The 21,381-nt window shown below is 37.0% G+C and overlaps 1 protein-coding gene across 3 annotated transcripts in view; it reads right to left on the bottom strand.

The window, feature by feature from the left end:
- The window catches only part of Ccdc102b (coiled-coil domain containing 102B), a 154,099-nt gene that overhangs the window by 61,597 nt on the left and 71,121 nt on the right, over positions 1 to 21,381 (bottom strand). For all 3 annotated transcript variants that reach the window (XM_047526624.1, XM_047526625.1, XM_047526626.1), the window contains exon 5: positions 7,381 to 7,497. In XM_047526624.1, coding sequence (XP_047382580.1) covers positions 7,381 to 7,497 — 117 coding nt within the window. The remainder of the gene's footprint in view (positions 1 to 7,380; positions 7,498 to 21,381) is intronic.

Below are 21,381 nucleotides of genomic sequence, written 5' to 3'. Positions count from 1 at the left end.
TGTGTAATGTCAGTAAGAGGAACTGAGGTGTGAGAGATGTAAATTGATTTAGATCAACACCTACTGCAACTATCTCAAAAAATTAAATTATAATGATACCTGATTTCTAATCACACAATGCCTTTTTAGTCAAAGGTGATATTATTTAACCATGTCAGCAAATAAAATCTCCAGTGTATCACCTAAGGTTTCTGATTAGGTCCATCCTCCTACTACCGTGCACAACTGCTATGTAGCTTCACTGGAGGGGGAAAGGTGCACCCACTCTGTGATTTGGGTGAATACCATGTCCTGCCTTAAAGGCAGTTCTCTGAGGGCAGGTCCATTTCTACTGCATATTCCTGAATTACTAAGTTCGAGCACATCAGGTACTACACAATATTTGAAGTACTGAAGATAAGAGCTCGTAATTTAAGAAATCATATTTAAAATAAATATCTTTTTTCATTTTTAACACAAAATAAAAACACTTTTCTGCCCTTTGCATTTTCCTTCAGCTTAACCTAAAAACATCTTGTTGTTCTTCTGATTTTCAAAACATTCACTACGCGGGCATTTCCTGACATCCACAGGAGTGTGAGAAGGGCTTTTGGTTTCACCATCCATACTCAACATGACCCCCCTTCGTAATGTTGATTTTCTGCTAATGCTCCAGTCTCCCTGGCCCCCTTGCTACCCTGGGGATGTGAAAAAAATTGTGTAGCAAAAGCTTTATGTTTTCTCTTGCATAAGCAAAGTAAAGAGGAGTACTTACGTTATCAGGACTTGAATTTAACATCTTACCTATTTGAGTCTATTTTTTCCAATTTGGAAGCCTAATTTTTAAAGTGGAAAATTATAGAAGGTACTTTGTTATCTTCGATTTATATCATATTACATTCATTTAGGATTGAGAAGAAATCATTTTGAGAACATTTTATTATACTATGTGAAAAGATTTTCATATAAAGTATCAGACAAAGTGTATCATTGAGAGATGACTCAAGAAGAGCCCACTATAGGTGATTCATTAACATCAGAACAGGCATCTGAAACAAGGAACTAGAATATATCTTGAGTTTTTTTCCAGTTTAAGACATTCATAGTCTTTGTCCAAAGAATTCTCAAAGACTTGCCTATGGATCAACCTATGACCTTTACATGGAGGACTCTACATGAATCTGGCTTGGGAAAAAATACAATACTGGGGGAATGTATTTGGCACCAGAAGTTGCAGGTAGTGCACTGGTTACACACTTGCTTACACTCAGAATAGCTTGCAGTTGAGCAGAGGGTAAACACCTGGAGGTGGAAACAAAATTATGACAAAATTATGTACAATGCTTCTAACATCTCAATCTCAGAATTTGGATAGTCTGGTCAATGTAGAATACACTGAATGAAACTTAAATGGAAAGCAGGACATATTTATTGAGTACCTACTCCATGTGGTGTTCAATTTTTACTTATTACATGTGAAGCAATTAATCTTTTAGATAAGCTGTTAACACCATTTTGCAAATAATCAAACAAATTCAGAAAACCTGTGTAATTTATAAGAAGGCAAGTGCTAAATACTATTAAGATAAAATCTTAGACCTGGCTCTCTTGGATCTAAGAATGTTAAGAAATTGTGGGGTGCATATTTTTGGAAAAGTACATGAAAAAGGTGGAACTTGGCATACATTTGGAAGAGGATTAGGGTGTTTGAACTGAATTTTCATTTTGAGACAATTTCCGTTTCACAGGCATTTGCAAAATAGACAGCTAGATCCATGTGCCTTTTTCCGTTTTCCCCAGTGGTGACAGCCTGTGCTCCAGCACAGACCTCAACCTGACATGGACAAGTTAGTCAAAAGGAAGAAATTTTCCATCACCACAAAGAAGTGTCACATCAGCCACTCCTCCACACCTGCCTCCCTGGAAACCACAAATCTGTCTTCATTTCCAAATTTGTTACTTCAAAAAGTGTCCTATAAATGGAATCACAGACTATGCAGTTTTGGGGATTGATAATCTCCATTCAATATACTTCTCTGGAGACCCTCCAAATGGTTCATGTATCAAGAGTTCACTCCGTTCTATTGCTGAAGAATATTCAGCAATGGTTTCTTCAATTTTTCACTCATTGAAGGTCCTAAATGTTTCCAGGTTTTGGAATTCACAAATAAAATTACTACACAGATTCACCTACAGTTTCAGGTGAATGTTAAGTTTCTTTCTTAAGAACAATAATGATCAGGAGTTCATCTGCTTCATCATAGGATAGTTGCTATGTTAGAAATGGTCAAACTCTTCTCCACTGTGCTTACATCAGTTCACATTCCTCTAGCAATAGATGGGTGACCTGTGACTTTGCATCTTCACTAGCATTTAGTGCTGTGACTATTTTCTTTTTAGCCACTCTGACCACATGCAGTTACATCTCATCGTAGCTCTGTTTGAATTCCCTTGATGACCAATGTGTCTGATACATTTTTATGGGCTGATTTGCTAGAGTCATATTCTCTTTGCTTTCCTTCATCTCGGGGTTTCCTGAAGAGTGTTTTCATCAGGTACTGCACGTTAAGTTGGCTATTCTTTTACACCTGAACACTTCCATGCCGCTTCCTTCTTGGCCTCCAGGGTTTCTGATGAGATGTGCGCTCTCTGCTGAATGCTTGTCCCTGCAGGTGACGAGGCTTCTGTGTCGATGCCATCAAGATGTTTCCCCTAGCTTCCCGTGAGTTTGACTACGACGAGGCTCAATGTGAACGTCTTTGGAATGATGCTCCTTGGAGTTCGCTGAGCTTCTGGACTGTATAATTTTCTTCTTCCTAAATTTGGTACGCTTTTGCCCATCTTTTCAGTACTATTCAGTCAGTCTAATGCTACCTCTCTGATAATGGCTTTCCATACACAGATTTCTTGTTATATATTCCACATGTCCCTGAGAATCTATTTTTTTTTTTTGTAGCCAATTTTCTTCTCTTGTTCAGATAGGATCATTTCTACTGCTCTGTCTTCAAGTTTGTTGATTCTTTTTGTCTCCTCCTTTCATGATCTTTAAAATTTCACTGTGCTCTGTGCTCCTAAGTTTTCCATTGGTTCCTTGATTGCATCTTCCATGTATTTGCTGAGGTTTTATTTTTTTTTTTAAGAAATGTTTTTCACTCCCAAGTGCTCACTGAGGGTTGTTTAAAATTCTTGCAAAATAATTAGAACATCACTGTCATTTCCAGGGTGGCATCTGTTGATCGATTGCTTTGAGATATGATGGGTAACATTCACTTGTGTCCTGGGTTGTGTGGTATCATGTCACAAAACTGGACCCCACGTAACACTGTTCCGGCTGGGTCCTGATGACACCACTGGAACAAGAAGGGGTGGTTCCCCTCTCGGCCTCCCTGACTCCAGATGGAGGGCCTCTTTTCACTGATCATATCTGACAGCAGTTTCTGCTGCCTCGGAACCTCACTACCAGAGCGTTCCACAGATGATGTCCTCTGACACCACCAGAGCTTGGGGGACTCATTACTGCCAAACAACGATGAGAATGTATTTTAGTCAGCTTTTTTGTTGCTGTGACCAAATGACCTGACAAGAACAACATACAGGAGGAAAGGTTTATTTTGGCTCACAGTTTCAAGGGTTCAATCCATGGTGGGCTGACTCCAAAGCTCTGGGTCTGAGGTGAGCAGAACATCATGGCAGAGGGTGGCAGAGAAAATCAACCCTACGTGTGACAACCAGGAAGCAGAAAGAGGGCTCCTCCTACCAAGGACAAAATGTAAACCACAAAGGTACACCCCCAATGACCTACTTCCTCCAAACACACCCTTCCTGCCTATAGTTACCATCCACTTAATCCATTTCAGTGGATTCATCCATGGATTAGGTTAAGGCTCTCATATCTAATCATTTCACCTTTGAAAAATTCTTGCATCGTCTCACACATGAGCTCTCTGCAGGACACCTCATATCTAAACCATAAAAGAGTCCTAGTTCCAGCTCAGTCTTCTCTGCCATCCTCCCAAGGAGGATCGGGGAACTTCCTTACCTCTGGCCAGGGTCCTCCCTACTCAGCTTCTGCTAGCAGGGGTTGAAGTAGGGCTGTGTGTGTGTCTGTGTGTGTGTGTGTGTGTGTGTGTGTGTGTGTGTGTGAATTTGGTTGGATTCAAGCATTATTCTCCTCAAGATTTTGTTTAAATCTTCCTTTGACAAGAGCAAGCAGACTTAGATTACATTTTTATTATGGCCTTTGTTTGTTTGTCTATCTCTGACTATTGATGCTCCCAGACTGTTGGCATCTTTAGCTCCATTTGTGGGGTGTATATACCAAAAGAAAACCCCAGAAATGCACTAGCTGTTTCCCAAGTTGCCTAGGTGGTATGCCTCTGCTCTGTAACGAAGCCTTTAATGTTTGCTTTGTGGATAATGGAGTTTTTAGATATACTTAGTGAGAATGTAAATTGATATAATGTTTCTAATGGAGCACTTGGCAGTGTATATAAAAGATTTCAAAAATAAACATCCTTTTGACCAAGCCATTCTACTTCTAGGAATTTAAACCAATTTTAAATGTATGTATTTGCATGAGGCTATTTATTACAGTGTTGATTATATATCCAAAAAAAAACCCATTTTTTAAAAAATGGCTTATATTTTAATAAAATTGACATAATTACATAATTTTATGTGGACATGAAAAAGTATAATTTTAAGTAAACAAATACATTTGAAAAGTATTTTTATTCTTGTTTACTTTGCTGTACTTTCTAATTATTTCTGTAATAAACTTGCTTAAATATGGAAATGTTTCAAATCAAAATAATTAAATATGATCATCCTAAAATAATGACATCACTTTCAAAAAAGTTATTATATTTAACTTCCTTGAGTTAAAGTTGTTAACTTTTTAAAAATTGCAAATTTTACTTAAATTTTATCATCTTTAATGCATACTCTTGAAATTTTATGTGTTCATGGGGAAATATTAGCAAAATACAGTTCTGGCAGATCACTGTTAAATAAATACAAAGAACACTAAAAGGGCAATCATAAAACAAATAAGCTGATTTAAGAGTTGACAAAAAATATAACAAAAAATTCACCAAAGATGACAGAGGACAAATAGGCACAGGAACAAACATCAGTATCACACGTGACAAGGAGACTGTAGACTGTAACCACAATGACATACCATCACAGAACCATGAGGATTGCCAAAATCTAAGCATCTGATGCTGGTGATGATGTGGAGCAAATGCAAGTGCTTCAGTCATTTCGGAAGACAGTCTGTCTATTTCTTACAAAATAAATGTACCATTACCATGTGATTAGCAACAGAACTCCCTGGTATTAACCCAAAGGAGTTGAAACTTATTTCCACTTTAAAACTTGAGTTGAAACTTATTTCCACTTTAAAACTTGAACCTAAATGTTTATAGGAGCTTTATGCATAATAGAAAAAATAGGTAAGTGATAAGAGATTTTTTCCAAAAGGCAACTAGATGCATAAAATGTCTATATCTAGGTAATGTGGTATTATTTACCACTAAAAAGAAATGAGCTATCAAGCCACCAAAAAAGGACATGAAAGAAACTTAAATGCATACTGCTCAGTTAAAGAAGTCCACCTGAAGATACAGCGTACGGTACGATTGTGACCGTATGACATTCTGGAAAAGGAAACTATGAAGACAATGACAAGATCAGTGGTTATCAGGGTTTTGGGGAGTGAGGGATCAGCAGGGGGCACATGGGGAGTTTTAGGGCAGTAAACGATGCTGCATCATACTAAAAGGGTAGATGCTGGTGATTAGACATTTGCCAAAACCTACAGAACGTACATCACACAGTGAAACCTAATGGAAACCCCGAACTCGGTTGATGAAGTGTCAACACCAGTTCATCGATTTTAATAAGCAGCATAACCCTGAGAGATGTTATTTGTAGAGAAGTCTGGAGAGAGAGAGGTGAATATGTAAACTCCATCTCCTGCCGAATTTTGCAGTAAACTTTAAAGTGTTCTTTAAAAACATGACGCGCACGCACACACACATGCACACACAACCTTGGTTTTGAGGAGAGTTACAGTAAGCAGCCTGACATGTCTCTCTCCTCTGTTTCTGGGGTCAGCTGCATGTCCTGCAGTGCTTTATCAAAGGTGCTCTTCGGAGCTCAGGGACAAGGAAGGGAAGGTAGCAGCTGTCCTGAGGATGCGATGTCTCTCAGGAAACCTTTTGACTGAGGAGCAGTTGCTCTCAACACTTTCTCATCTGGATCTCTTGGGGCACATTCCTGGACCCAACTCCTGTCGTGTGACTTGTGGAGAGGGATCAAGGACAGCACCTCAGCAGGGAAAGGCAGTGCAGGCAAGACTGGAGATGGGACTCTCCAGAACAGCTGGGCCGAGTCCCAAGGTACAAGAACTCTATCTACACCAAGTGTTCCACTGAGAATTTTTTTTTTTTAAATTCCTGTGTAATGACTATCACTTTTATCACTACCATCTCGGTTGGTGAACTCAGATTTATGGAGTTGACCAAAATAAAGTAATCAGTAGATGAGACCACTGCTTCTGACTCCAAAATCTCTGCACTTCCCAATGCACTTTGATGAAATACACTCTGGCATGAGCTCTCTCTTTGAAGAGTGTTATAGTAAACAAAATGCCTCATACAAATCACCTATAATTTCACCAACTTCATTCCATTTCCTAACTAGTTCCTACACATTTGTACCCAAGGCCTTTGTCCAGAATCACCTGGTATAAAAATAAATAATTTGCTATTTTCTATTTTTAATGCAACACAATTTTCAGTGAAGTATAAATAATTCAACCCCTACTCCTATCTCTGAGAACAATAATTCCTGCTTTGGATCTAAGACAGGAAAGACACTGAGTTTACAAATCCATGAAAATTTATCTGTTGCAGTTGCTAGTTGGAATGGAAAACAAATCAATTAGCTATAACCAATGTAAATTAATCCTGTGCCTCAGTGACGTTAGCTGCTAATAGCATTGTTAATTCCACCAGAGTCTGCAAATCACATATCTTGTATGTCATTGCTTCTCAAAATAAATTGAACTTTCAATTAGTATTTACTCACAATAAGACTTGCATTGTCTATTGGATGGCTTTATTTTCAAATGTTTTACCTTCATAATATTCAGATAGCTCACATCTAGTTAGGAGTAAGTATCATTGCAAAACATCTTAAGTCGTATATAAGCTGATTACTATACAAGCAGGACTCACCTTCATCAAGTAACCAAGCTGATTACTATACAAGCAGGACTCACCTTCATCAAGTCACCTTCACCAAGTAACTCAATTATGCTATTTCAAATGGTATATAATTTAGGAATTTTCAAGTATGATTTAATAATATTGCACCCTTTACCCAATAGCTTACCTCTGCTCTTAACTCACAGATGGTTCTATCCTTGCTGTTTTGAGATGTAGATTCTTCCTTTATGTCTCCTGATCTTCCTCCCATTTCACTTTCATGTTGACCATGAAGAATGTCAGACTGAAAAGGAAAGTTTGAACTATAATCACAATATGCTACAAAAACTAGTTACAGCATAATGCACATTAATCTTTCACTTTTCTTTAAATCATTTTTAATTTTCTATATGGATTCCGACAGGCCTTGTTGTTGCAATTGTAACTATTATAGTTGAACTATTTATTACAGTGCTTGTAGTAGAAAAATATTAATTTGTTAGGAAAAAACTCAGCAAGTCTCCATAAATCTCATTCTTCAAGTGAAAATAGGACAAAACTCAGTTACCTCCACAGACTCCTAAACAAAGACTTCCAAATGAATGGATTAATTCTGATCTTTAAATCCTGAATATTAGTATCTCAGTGTTTTTTATAATTCTACTTACATCTATTTAAATTAAAGTATGAATATTAAATTCATTATAACAAACAGAAAGTTAAATATATGTATATATACCTATATGGTGCTTGGTTTCCATCATTAATCATATACAATTTGTATATGTTTTTATAATAAACTAGAATATAGAAGATATTACACACTATTCAAAAATTAAAATATAGGATTATTCATGACATTGTTAATGCTGATATTATTATCAGTATGTTCTAGTCTCTAGGAACTGGACTTGATATACTGCCTTAGTTTATGATGGTAGTGATCCTGTGTATTAGACACTATTGTTATTATTATCCCTATTCTACAGAAAAGTGAACTATATTTTAAAGAAGCATAAGCAACTTTCCAATCTGCAAAGTTATTAACTAGAGGGAGCAAACTTTAAGAGCCTTTTTTTTTTACTGAATTCATTACCTGAGTGCTTAACCAACACTGCATCTGTAGTTATAAGATAAAATCCATTGAAATAATTTTCTGAAAAGCAATAAGCTGAATGAGATAGCAGAGGAAGCAGAGCAGAAGAGGTTAGGGCCCCAACATACTAACAATGGACTACAGTAGGGATAATTGGAAATGTTTTCCAAAACACTATAGAGATGGTTCAGAGATGGTTCAGGGAGGAGCTCAGGGGAGCTGAGCATCAGAGCAAGAGATCCTGCAGAATTCATGACTATCTGTCTCTGCATATTCAACCCACTACCATGCAAATTAAGTAGTGTGACATTAATCCAAAGCAAAATAAAAGGAAAGTCGCTTTGATAGAGGAAATAGTGAGCTGCAAGCATAAAACTGTTTTGAGTTGGGTTCACCAAAAGAAAATTCAGCTCATTCTGGAAATTTGATGGTCCTGGTTTACTTTCTGAAATCTTAGCTTTTAATCTACAGGAAACTGTCAAATCAAAAAGTCCTCTCATTGTCAAAAGGAGTCAGAAAGCAAATTTTCCTAAACAATAGCAAAGGAAATCCACACCAAACACTTAAAAAAATTCTCTTTTCACTCATCATTGTCAATGGCAAAATCAAAGATCTCTGAAAATTCAAGGAACGCAGGAGCAAGAAAAAAAGGAAAAAATAAGGGTTAATCCCAAAATTAAGAAACAGAATGCCAGGTGGTGGGGGAAACACTAAAAAGAGGACACTGCTGGGGTCCAGCCCTAGCAGGAGTCCATGGGTTCCACACTGGTAAACGGGGCGCGGGGAGACAGCGTCGGCGATGGATGGAGAATGAAAGACACAGACTCTAGTTCTGGTGCAATCAATCCCACTTTATTCTGGGGAAGGCTGGGTTTATATACACTTTTCTTCAGGCTATAATGGCAGTCTTGTGGTTAATATTAAAGAAGTTTCCAAAGCATAGGCAGAAAACAACAACCTTACAGATCATCCTTACCTAATCACAATTGTTTTAATAATATCTAACTACGTTGATGAGCTAATACAATGTTTACTTCCTTAATATCTAAACTCTATGTGACCTAAGACTATTTTTATTATTCTCGCAGTTAAAGCGATAGACAAGTAATCTCATGTGACCATTTCTATTAGGTCCCTCTGGTTAATATCTAAATTGCTGAGTTAAGGGTTACAGGAGGGCAGCGGTCCCAATGGTTATTGTGTGCCAACATTTATTATAGGGGTGACATATTCTTTGTAGGAAGGAAGGAATGTTGTGGAACCTTATTCTCTTACCTCACCACCACACATAAACAAAACCACTGTTAAAATTTAACCAGCCTGTTGGAGACAAAAGCAGATCTACAACTATTTTCTCCAGAGGCTTTCAGGGACTCATAGTATGGTTGCAAAATTATTTTTAATTTTGTTAATGGTAAAGACCCATTGTTTTTCAGATTGTAGGTAATATTTTCTGGAATTTTTGTTGTATTTCCTTCATCCCCTTAAGCAATCCGTTCAGACTGAAATGAGTAATATATTATCAGAAAAACACAGCAGAGAAAACACCATGCTCCGGAGCAAAACATCCGGCAATTCCTTTTAGGATGAGCCTTTGCAATCATCCTCCAGAGGATCTTTGTCAAGCACTGGATGGAATTCCAGACGCCCCCGCAGGACACAGACTAAGGAATAAAATAATATGCTAATTAAAAAAAATAAGAAATATCTTCAGGAAAAGGTGAGAGTATATTGCATTAATTTCTTAAGTTTAAATTTTGGGGGGATACTAGGAATTGAACTCAGGAGTGCTTAACCACTGAGCCACAACCCCAGGCTTTTTTATAGCATTATTATTTGTTTATTTTGAGACAAGGTCTTACCAAGCTTCTTAGGGCCTTGCTAAATTGCTGAAGCTGGCCTTGAACTTGTGATCCTCCTGCCTCAGCCTCCTGAGTTGCTGGGATTACAGGCATGTGCCACTGTGCACAAGTAGTATACTGCATTCATAAATTTCAGAAGTTTATGACAGAGGAAATACAAGTGTTAAAGATAGGACAGTCCTCTAAAAAATTCACAATGTATCTTTACAAAAATTAACCGGAGAGTCTGGAATACGGAATAGAATGTTGGAGTGTCCCAAGGTTCACCCTTACCCCTGTGAGCTTCAGGCATTTGATCTGTTGGTCAGTTCACATGCACTGGTGGCAGCGTTGTGCACTAATCAAAATGCTGACCATCTCCAAATGTCTACTTCCAGCCTGTGTTTTCTACTGAACTTGGGATACATGTCCCACTTCATCACCTCTGTAGATGTCACAAACACTCTCTGGAAAGCCAACGTTGGAACTTCTCCCTCAAACCTGTTCATCCATCAGTCTTCACCAACTTAGCAAATATCAATTCCATCTTCTCTGTGGACGAGGCCAACGATATTGGATATGTTAACTCTGTCCTCTCATGTGCCATCCAAATTAAAAGAAAATCAATTTGGCTTATCAGCTGAGCCTTCACAACAATTATAAATCCAGTTACCTCTCTCCAAATCCATCACTGCTATTCCGATTAAAAGCCACCTGGATCCTCACTTTAGCTGTAGGCATAGCCTCCGTCCTTGTTTCTACCGGCAGCCCCATGCTCCCTTTCTCAAAACAGGAGCCAAAGAAAGCTACTGAAAGTGACTCAGATCCTGTAAGTTCTCACTGCTCAAATCCCTTTGGCAGCTTTCCAGTCAGCAAAAGACGCACCACTCTCATCTCTTACTCCTGAATCTCCTTCCACTCCAGCCACACTGTGTCCTTCTGAATACTCCTTTCAAGCACAGAAGAGCAAAATAACTAAATAAAATAAAAACACAGCATGCACCTGAAGCTACTAAAGCAATATAGAAGAGAAAATTGATAGATAAATTAATGATAAAACTAGTTTCTCCTTTAAAAACTGAGTTAAGTTGGGTTATTTTGCAATTATAGTTTGGACTCTAACCATAATTTTGTCACTCACCTCTTCAACTTTAGGCTTTGATTAATGGAGTTGTAACCATCTATTTAGAAGCTGAAATTTGAAAGCAGTGGGCTCGTGCATTGCTAGAGATGATTAATTTAGCAACATTATGAATGTCATCCACAAATGACATGTCACATTAGTTAAATTGCAAGTGACAGAAATAGGAGGTACCAGACAAAGTGAGTCAGCATCGGCAAGCATTTTCATGTCCTTTTATTTAATATTTATTTAGTATATTCTGTTGTAAGTCCTTCCCCCACCCCCACGAGATTGCACCAAAATATATTTCCAAATTTGCTCTTTAAAAATCCACTTTTCAAGCTGCAGTGTTTACAGAAAGTTAAACCCGGCAATATGCCATGTCTGTGACTTCAGAAATATCTGCCACGATTTGCTTCTGGAAAATTATCAACAATATATATAAATGTGTATTGTAAATGTAAATTGAGATAAGCATGGATTGAAAAAAAATCTCAAGGTGATGTCTAAAAATGAAAATATTATTTATCATATCAATAAAAATATTTTCTACTTATCCAAATATGGTAAGAAAAGAAAAATTCACCTCAAAGGGGCACGAAAATATATTCTAATCCATCCATTTATTTCCATTTTGCCTCTCATTTCATCTATCAGGATGGTCTGAAAAGATTACACAATTAACGCAGATTGCAAAATTCTGTTCTTTGTGAAATAACGTGTGGAGTATTTATGTCAATATCATTAGCAATGCAGCATTTTTCAAATTCCCCTGAACACCAAGCCGACTTTTCTCCCATTGCGCTCAACAGGTGATCCTTTCATGGAGAAGAACCACGCAGAGCCAGGACTGTCAAACACCTGTGATCAGGTCTGCCGACTGCACACGAGCCTTCCCTTCTTTCCTCCTGTTAAGGAATCTGGACAACTCCTAGAATGGAAGGCTAGTTGTTCCCCTTGCCCGCAGGATTTGGCCTTTCCTCAAGGTTTCCCATACGTATTTAGGTCCTCAGTACCTCCCCGTAGGCTGGGGACAAGTGAGGGAGGAGGTCAAGAGGAGATCCTGGTGTTTCCAGGCTCTGCACTTTGGCCCCAGCGCTGGGTCCCCTGCGTCGGCCGGGGACGCGTCGCAGTCGCCTGCCTCCCAACCTCCCTTCTCTCGCTGGCTTGGGCCTCTCCCAGGCTGCCCCGCACCCACTTCCCCACCCTCCCTTACTTGAACCCTTGACAGAATTAGACACAGTTTTGACAGTGTCCTGTCTAACATTCAGGTTAAAAAAAGAAAGGAAAGAGAGAGAGAGAGAGAGAGAGAGAGAGAAGAGAGAGAGAGAGAGAGAGAAGAAAAAAACCTGTCCTGTTCCTGCCTTCTGAGATTTCTGTGCAATGCCCGCGGTCCCGTCTGCCCTGCCTGGTGCCAATCCAAGTCCTGTATCCTGTGTTCCTTATGAACAACCCACCCAGCGTCATCTTCTCTCCTCATTTGGCCTCAGCCACCATCTCTCTGTTCATTGTTCAAGTTGATTTTTTTTTTAACTATCATAAATCAAAAATGCTACCAAACATTTCCATCTCAACCTGATAGATTCATAGCCTTTCCTCCTGGTTTTCTTCCTGCTGGTTTGTCTCGATGAATGACCCCCACCATGGACAATGTCAGGAATCTGATAACTTCTCCTCTGTCATGACCCTGCATCCCAACACATTCACAACATTTATGAATCACCAAGCTCTGCCATTTCTTCACCTGCGGATTTCTCAACCTCCCTGTGTTCCTCCCCAACAACCACATTACTTCTTTCTGGATGACCAAAGGTAGGTTTGACAGCGTCTTTATCACCCTTGCCCCCAAATCTCCTTTCACGTTGGAGGTGAGTCAGTTTTTGAAATCATAATCAAATTGACCCTGGCCAGTGTCTTTTCCAAGACTCTTCTCATTGCCTTTGTATTGATGCACATATTTTTAATTTGACCTTTGGGGTAAATATTGAATATCAATTAATTCAGGGTAACCAAGTTTTATTGGTTTGCCTGGTTCTGATAGCATTGTCCTCTTCTTATAAAAGATGAGGGACATGAGAAGGAATGTCACTCCAACGCCAAGATATCCAGCAGCCACGCTGGGGTTCTATGTGTTCTCAGTTAACTACGCACCCACAGAGAAGTTTCCACATAACTAGAGACACCACGAAGAAGCACTTCATGCATTAGATTATGGTTCAGAATATTTCAGCTGAAAAATTTTGAGGTAAATTTTATCTAATTCCTTTCTGTAACCTTAAAGAATGTCAGGAAAGTCAGCATGAATAAATGCAAGCTTGGTTAAATTCTTTAGGTCAAAATAAGAGCAATAAGTGAATTATCTCAGGGTTCTGTATGTTCCTTTACTCTCATGGAGATATATCCTTTAAAAAATTCTCTTTTATTTATTTTTAGTAGTGGATATTGAACCCAGGGATGCTCCATTGCTGAAGTCCTTTTTATTTATTTTTTTATTAGACAGGACCTTGCTAAACTGCCAAGGTTGACCTTGAACTCATCATCCTCCTGCCTCAGCCTCCTGAGTAGTTGGGATTATAGGGTGTAGCACCGAGTCAGGAGCCAGGTCTAATATTTACATTCTTTTTTTTTTTTTTTTTTTAGATTACTTTCATATATTTGATAGCTTTTCATTAAAAACCAATGTAGCATAAACACGATATGATTGTCTGATAAACACCATATGAAAGAAAGATTTTTCTCAAATCTATAGGACAATGTTTTCCACCATACATCCATATATTCATTACTTTTAGATAAAGAAGAAAACCTTTAAATAGGGACATAATATTCATAATCTATTATAGATTTTGTGCTGTTGAGATTCTATAAGAGGAAAATTTGGAATAATTTTATAGTGATGAAGCACATGAGTTTTGAAATCAAAACTTTTAAGGATCAAGGGGACTTTCTACATACCAGCTATGACAAGTTTCTTAAATTGCACTTTCTATCTCCCTTACTTCACTTATATTTAAAATAGAAAAGTAATTGCTAGATCTTCTAAGAATTTCAATGAAATAATATATTAAGAATATTTACATTCTTAAACTGTGTCTGTTTTTTTTTTTTTTTTTCCCTTGTTTTAGTACTGGGAATTGAACACAGAGAACTTAAACACTGAGCCACATCCCAGTCCTTTAACTTTTTATTTTGAGGCAGTGTCTCCCTAAGTGGCTGAGGCTGGCTTTGAATTTGTGATTCTTCTGCCTCAGCATCTTGAGCTGCTGGGACTAGAGGCCCACTTCACCATGCCTGGTCCTTAAAGTTTGTCTCAAAATAACACATATTTTCAGCTTTTAAAACAAAATTTCTACTGAAATAATGGCATTTTAAATGAAATGGTTATATCAGGCTTTACTGCAATCAGTGAGACCCCAAACCATAGAAATTTGTATTTGTTGCCATCTATTCAAAGTTAATTTCTGTTAATTTTAGTTCTTGAAAACTTATTTATATTTTATTTCTTCCAGATTGTCACATTGTAATGTATACTTACACTTAAAATTGTTTTTCTCTATAATATGCAATAAAAGTTCATATTTAGCATATGTATACATATATTGTGACTTTAAGGCTCCAAATGTTGAATTATCTTAATAATTATTATGAGGCAGGTTTCAAGATGGCTGAAGAGAGAAGGAGTACACGTTTTAGGAGGCCTGAGGGTACTCAGAGTTCAGGAATCAAAGGTACTGCCCTACTAAACTGGAAGGTGTGCTGCACCACATCCTTGTGCTGAAAAGAAGCCCCTTGTCTCTGGGCTGTGTACAGAGGACAGAGGAAGGAACCATTCTGCAGCCAACATTCCAGGGCCATCAGCTGGGGTAACTGATTCCTGACAAACCCAAGTCTGGCCTGAAGTACAGGCCTGGCAAAAACACACTGCACAACATAGAGTGGGCTTAAATGACCAGGAGAAAATCAAATCTTGACAGAGGTTTACACAGGGGACAACTGATCATGGAAACCCCACCCCCAGCTCTCCCTCTCCCCCTCCGATCCAGGTGCTTGCAAGACTGGCTGGGAGAGACAAGCCTGGCAGGGAATGAAAAGGGCAGGAGTAGGAGAGATCAGGTTTGGAGACTGAACCCAAGAGCAGGAGATGTGAGTCCGCAGGTGACGTAGTGGACTAAGAACCGACTCTTCCACCAAAGGAGTAGAACCCAGGGGAGATCCCTGGGTGCAGTCTTCCAGCCTGCACCAGCACTTGCTGGGCCCTGGAGGTGTGCTGATTTCAAATCTCTAGACCAATTGCCTTTTGGTGAAAAACCTGGAGCTGACCTAAGCCTAAATCCTACCTCCGGGAGTTCCACCTACAGGATTTCCTCTCCAACTCCAGCAACCCCACCCTAAGAGTGGAGTAAGCATCACACTCTAGACCATCCCATATAACAATGCTGAGAAGGGAAGCTGAGAATATTTTGAACTCCAACAGAAACAATTCTTCAATGTTTCATGAAGATTTTTAAAAATTATTTTCTCTGTTTAACTGTGACCTTAATAGTTAATGTATATTTATATATATATACATATTTTTCTCACTTCTAGCATTTTCAAAGCCAATAACTTTTCATGGATCAGTATTTTGAGGACTAAAATGTTTCACTAGTATATTTGTTTTGTTTTGCATTCTTTTATTTTTATTTTTCATTTTTAAAATTGTTACTTTATATATTTTTCTCTCACTTATCTGTTTTATTTGATTCCTTTTCTCTCTTTTCTTCTGCTAACAACTTATCTCTATTGTTCTCTCTTTTGCTCTTCTTTAATTTTTTACTTCTATCTTCTCTCCTCCTCCCTCATAATCATTATATCCTACATCATTTCTCTCTCTCTCCACCATTCAAAATCATAAACCTTTTGCAAACTTACATTTTACTGTATGTGATAACTGATCATATCATTTATGGTTATTACCACAGTTAACATTGTAGATGTCACAGCAGGAAATATTTGGTTTCATGCTATATATGATTTTCATTAGTTATTGATATTATTTGTCTTCCACTAAAAAGTGAGATACTGGAAACCTTCAGGGACATTATAAGTCCACAGGGTAGAAACTCTACTGCTTCAAATTCATACTGTTACATGTGTAAACACAGACAACATGAAAAAACAAGGGAATATACACCCCAAACAAACCAAGATACTCCAATAAGAGAATCCATTGACACCACAGTGGAATGAAATGTCAGAGAAGGAGTTTAGAATGTACATAATTAAATGAATCTGTGAGGTAAAGGACAATGTAAGGAATGAAATCAGAGAGAAAATGCAGGAAGTGAAAGACCACTTCAATAAAGAGATAGAGATTCTGAAGGAAAAAATGAAGTAGAAGTCCTCAAAATGAAGGAATCAATAAACCAAATTAAAAATTCAGTGGAAATTTATTTAAAAAAAAAAAAAAATTCAGTGGAAAACATCACCAAAAGACTAGACCACTTGGAAGACAGAGTTTTAGACAATGAACAAAATGTATAATTTTGAAAATAAAGTCAACCATGGATAAAAGATGTCAAGAGATCATGAATGAAACTTCCAAGAAACATAAGATAACAAGAAAAGGCCAAATTTAAGATTTATTGGGATAGATGAAGGCTCAGAAATACAAATTGATGGAATTCACAAATTTTTAATGAAAGAATATGGGAAACTTTTCCAAACCTAAAGAACGAAATGCAAAATCAAATACAGGAGGCTTAAAGGACCCCAAGTACACAAAATTACTACAACAGATCCACGCCAAGTTACATTATTATGAAAATACCAAACATACAGAATAGGACTGCCAGAGAAAAACAACAGGTTACATATAGAAATAAACCAATCCAGATCTCAGCTGATTTTTCAACTCAGAACTTCAAAACTAGGAGGTCTTGGAACAATAAATACCAAACCAAGCCCTGAAAGAAAATAGATGCCAACCAAGAAATCAATACCCAGGAAAACTAAGCTTCAGAATTTACAAAGAAATAATGATGAATAAAAGTTAAAAGGATTCACACCTAGAAAACCTGTACTACAAGATATATGCAATAAAATATTTCATGAAGAAGAAATAAAAACTAAAAGAAGTGAAAACAGCAAAGGGAGAAACCACACTAGAATAGCAAATCAAAGTAGAAACTAATTCAAATTAAAAAGTAGATACAAATCAAATGACAGGGAGTAAAAATCATTTCTCAATATTAACACTGAATGTGAATGGCCTAAATTCATCATCAAAAGACATAGAATGGCAGAATAGATTAAAAACCAAGACCAACAATGTGCTGTCACCAAGAGACAATTTCAAGAAGCAAATAAACCACAACACAATAATACTGGTTGACTTTAACACACCTCTCTCAACACTGGATAGATCCTCCAAACAAAAACTAAATAAAAAACTATAAAACTAAAAATACAATTAATTTAGACTTAACAGACATATATTGAATATTTCATCCATCAATGACTGAATAGACTTTCTCTTAGTAGCACATGGATCCTTCTCTAAAATAAACCATAGCTTAGACCATGAAGCATCATTTAGCAAATAAAAAAATAGAGATTATACCTTGCATTTTATCAGATAGTAATGGAATGAAATTAGAAATCAACAATAAGATAAAAAATAAAAGATACTCTAACACCTGGAGACTAATAATATGCTACTGAATGATCAATGGATAGCAGAAGAAATCAGGGATAAAATTTTTAAAAAATACTTAAAGGTAAATGAGAACAGCAACACAACATATCAAAATCTCTGGGACACTATGAAGGCATTTCTAAAAGGAAAGTTCATTGCATTGAGCTCATTCATTCAAAGTATAGAAAGCACCAAATGAATAATCTAACATTATATCTCAAAGTCCTAGAAAAAATCAACACCAAAAGCAGTAGAAGATAGGAAATAATTAAAAATCACAGCTGAAATCAATGAAATTGAAACAGAAAATAACAAAACAAATGTTGTTTTACCCTTAGCCATGCTAATGAAGAGAAAGAGAGAGAAAACTCAAATTATTAAAAGTGTGATGAAAAAGGAAATATCACAATGGACATTATTGAAATACAGAAGATAATCATAAACTATTTTGAAAATTTATACTTCAATAAAATAGGAAAACATGAAATCATTGACAAATTTCTAGAGACATATGCCCTGACCAAACTGAATCAGGAGGACATACAAACTTTGAACAGATAAAATTTAAGCAATGAAATTGAATATACTATTGGAAGCAACCAACAAAGCAAACCCCATGACCAAATGGAGTCTCAGCTGACTTCTACAGACCTTCAAAGAAGAACTAACACCAATCCTCTTCACACTATTCCATGAAATAGAAAAGGAGGGAACCCTTCCAAACTCATTAAACCAGACAAAGACACACCCACCAAGGAAAGAAAACTTCAGACCAATGTCCCTGATAAACACAGATGCAGAAATTCTTTTAAAATACTGGCAAATCACAGAGAAAAACATCATTAAAGAGCCTGCCATGAAAGTGGGGTTCCTTCCCAAGATACAGCTTTGGTTCAATATACACAAATCAATAAACATAATTCATTACATCTACAGACTTAAAGACAAGAATCACATGATTATCTCAATAGATGCAGAAAAAATGTTTTGACAAAAAGCAGCATCCATTCATGTTTAAAACACTAGAAAATTTGGGAATAGTAGGAACGTACCTTAACGTTCTGAAGCGATATATGTTTCTCCCAAGGCCAACGTCATTTTAAATCTTCTAAAAATTGGGACAATACAAGGATGCCCTCTTTTACCACTTCTGTTTAATGTATTCCTTGAAACTCTAGTCAGAGCAATTAGGCAGATGAAAGAAATTAAAGTGATACAAATAGGAAAAGAAGAACTCAAACTATCCCTGTTTACTGAAGACACAATTTTTTTACTTAGAAGACCCAAAAAACTCCAACCGAAAACTTCTACAACTTGTGAATGAATTCAATGAAGCAGCAGGATATAAAATTAATACCCATGAATCAATTGAGACGAATCAACTGAAAGACAAATCAGGAAAATGATGCCATTCACAACAGCCTCAAAAGAAAAAGAAAAAAGAACATTTGGGAATCAGTCTAACAAAAGAGATGAAAGACCTCAACAATGAAAACTACGGAACACTAAAGAAAGAAATTGAAGAAGACCTTAGAAGATGGAAAGATCTCCCTTATTCTTGGAGAGGCAGAATTCGTATCATCAAAATGCCATGCTATCAAGAGTGCTATACAGATTTGATGCAACTCTTATTAAAAATTCAATGATGTTCTTTATAGAAATAGAAAAAGTAATTATGAAATTCATTTGGAAAAATAAGAGACACAGAATACCCAAAGCAATCCTTAGCAAGAAAAGTGAAGCAGGAGGTATCACAATACCAGACCTTAAATTATACTACAGAGCTACAGTAACAAAAACAGCATGGTATTGGCACCAAAACAGACAGGTAGACCAATGGAACAACAAAGTAGAAGACACAGCAATAAACCCACATGAATATAGTTATCTCATGCTAGACAAAGGTGCCAAGAACATACAATAGAGAAAAGATAGCCTCTTCAACAAATGGTGCTAGGAAAACTGGAAATCCTTATGCAGCAAAGTGAAATTAAACCCCTATCTCTCACCCTGAACAAAACTCAGTTCAAAAGTCAATCAAGGACCAACCTGGGCATGAGACCAAAGACCCTGTGCTTACTGGAAGAAAAAGTAGGCCCAACTCTCCATCATGTAGGCTCAGGAAACAAATTCCTCAACAAGACTCCTATAGTGCAAGAAGTAAAATCAAGAATCAATAAATAGATGGTATCAAACTAAAAAGATTTTTCAGAGCAAAGAAAACAATCAAGAATGTGAAGAATGGGAGAAAATCTTTGCCATCTGCACCTCAGATAGAGCATTAATCTCCAGGATATGTAATAAAAAACAACACCAAAAATATAAATAGATAAATAAATAAAAACATTCAGTAAATTGAAAATGGAGGGCTGGGACTGTAGCTCAGTGATGGAGTGCTTGCCTAGGATGTGTGACACACTGGGTTTGATCCTAGCAATGCATAAAATAAACAAAATAAATGGGCAAAGGAACTGAACAGGCACTTCACAGAAGAAATATGACTGGTCAACAAATACATGAAAAAATGTTCAACATCTCTAGCAATTAGAGAAATGCAAATTAAAACTACACTGAGATTTCATCTTGCTACAATCAAAATGGCAATTATCAAGAATACAAGCAATAATAAATGTAGGTAAGGATGTAGGAAAAAGGTAACTCATAAATTGTTGGTGGGACTGCAAATCGATGCAACCACTCTGGAAAGCAGAATGGAGAGTCCCCAGAAAACTTGAAATGGAACCACCATTTGACCCATTTATCCCACTCCTTGGTATACAACCCAAAGGACTTAAAATCAGCATCCTACAGTGATGCAGCCACATCAGTGTTTATAGCAATTCATTTCACAATAGCTAAGCCATGGAACCAACCTAGGTGCCTTTCAACAGATGCATGGATAGGAAAATGTGGTATATACATACATTGGAACATTACTCAGCCATAAAGAAGAATGAAATCATGACATTTGCAGGTAAATGAATGGAACTGGAGACTCTCATGCTAAGTGAAATAAGTCAATTCCAAAAACCCAAAGGCCGAATACTTTCTCTGATATGCAGATGCTAACACAAAATAAGTGTGTATGAAGGAAGACCAGAATTTCATTGAATAAGACAAAGAGTAATGAATGGAAGGGAGGGGGAATGGAAATAGGAAAGGCAGTAGAATAAATTGGACATAACTTCCCTATGTTCATATATGAATACACAACATGTGTAACTCCATATCGTGTACAAGCTCAGAATGAATCCTAATTAAAATAAGTTATACTTGATGTATGTATCATATGTCAAAATACACTCTATTGTCAAGTATATCTAAGAAAAACAAAAAATTATCATAAGTATACAGTTGCCTTAAAAAAGACAAGAAGTTATATATTTTAATAGATAAATATAAACTAATAATTTACTAGAAATGCATCTCTGTCTCTCTCTCTCTTTCTCTCT

This window comes from Sciurus carolinensis, chromosome 15 (genome assembly GCF_902686445.1).
Source record: "Sciurus carolinensis chromosome 15, mSciCar1.2, whole genome shotgun sequence".
Classification (NCBI taxonomy): Eukaryota; Metazoa; Chordata; class Mammalia; order Rodentia; family Sciuridae; genus Sciurus; species Sciurus carolinensis.
This window is presented reverse-complemented; position numbering and strand designations above follow the sequence as displayed.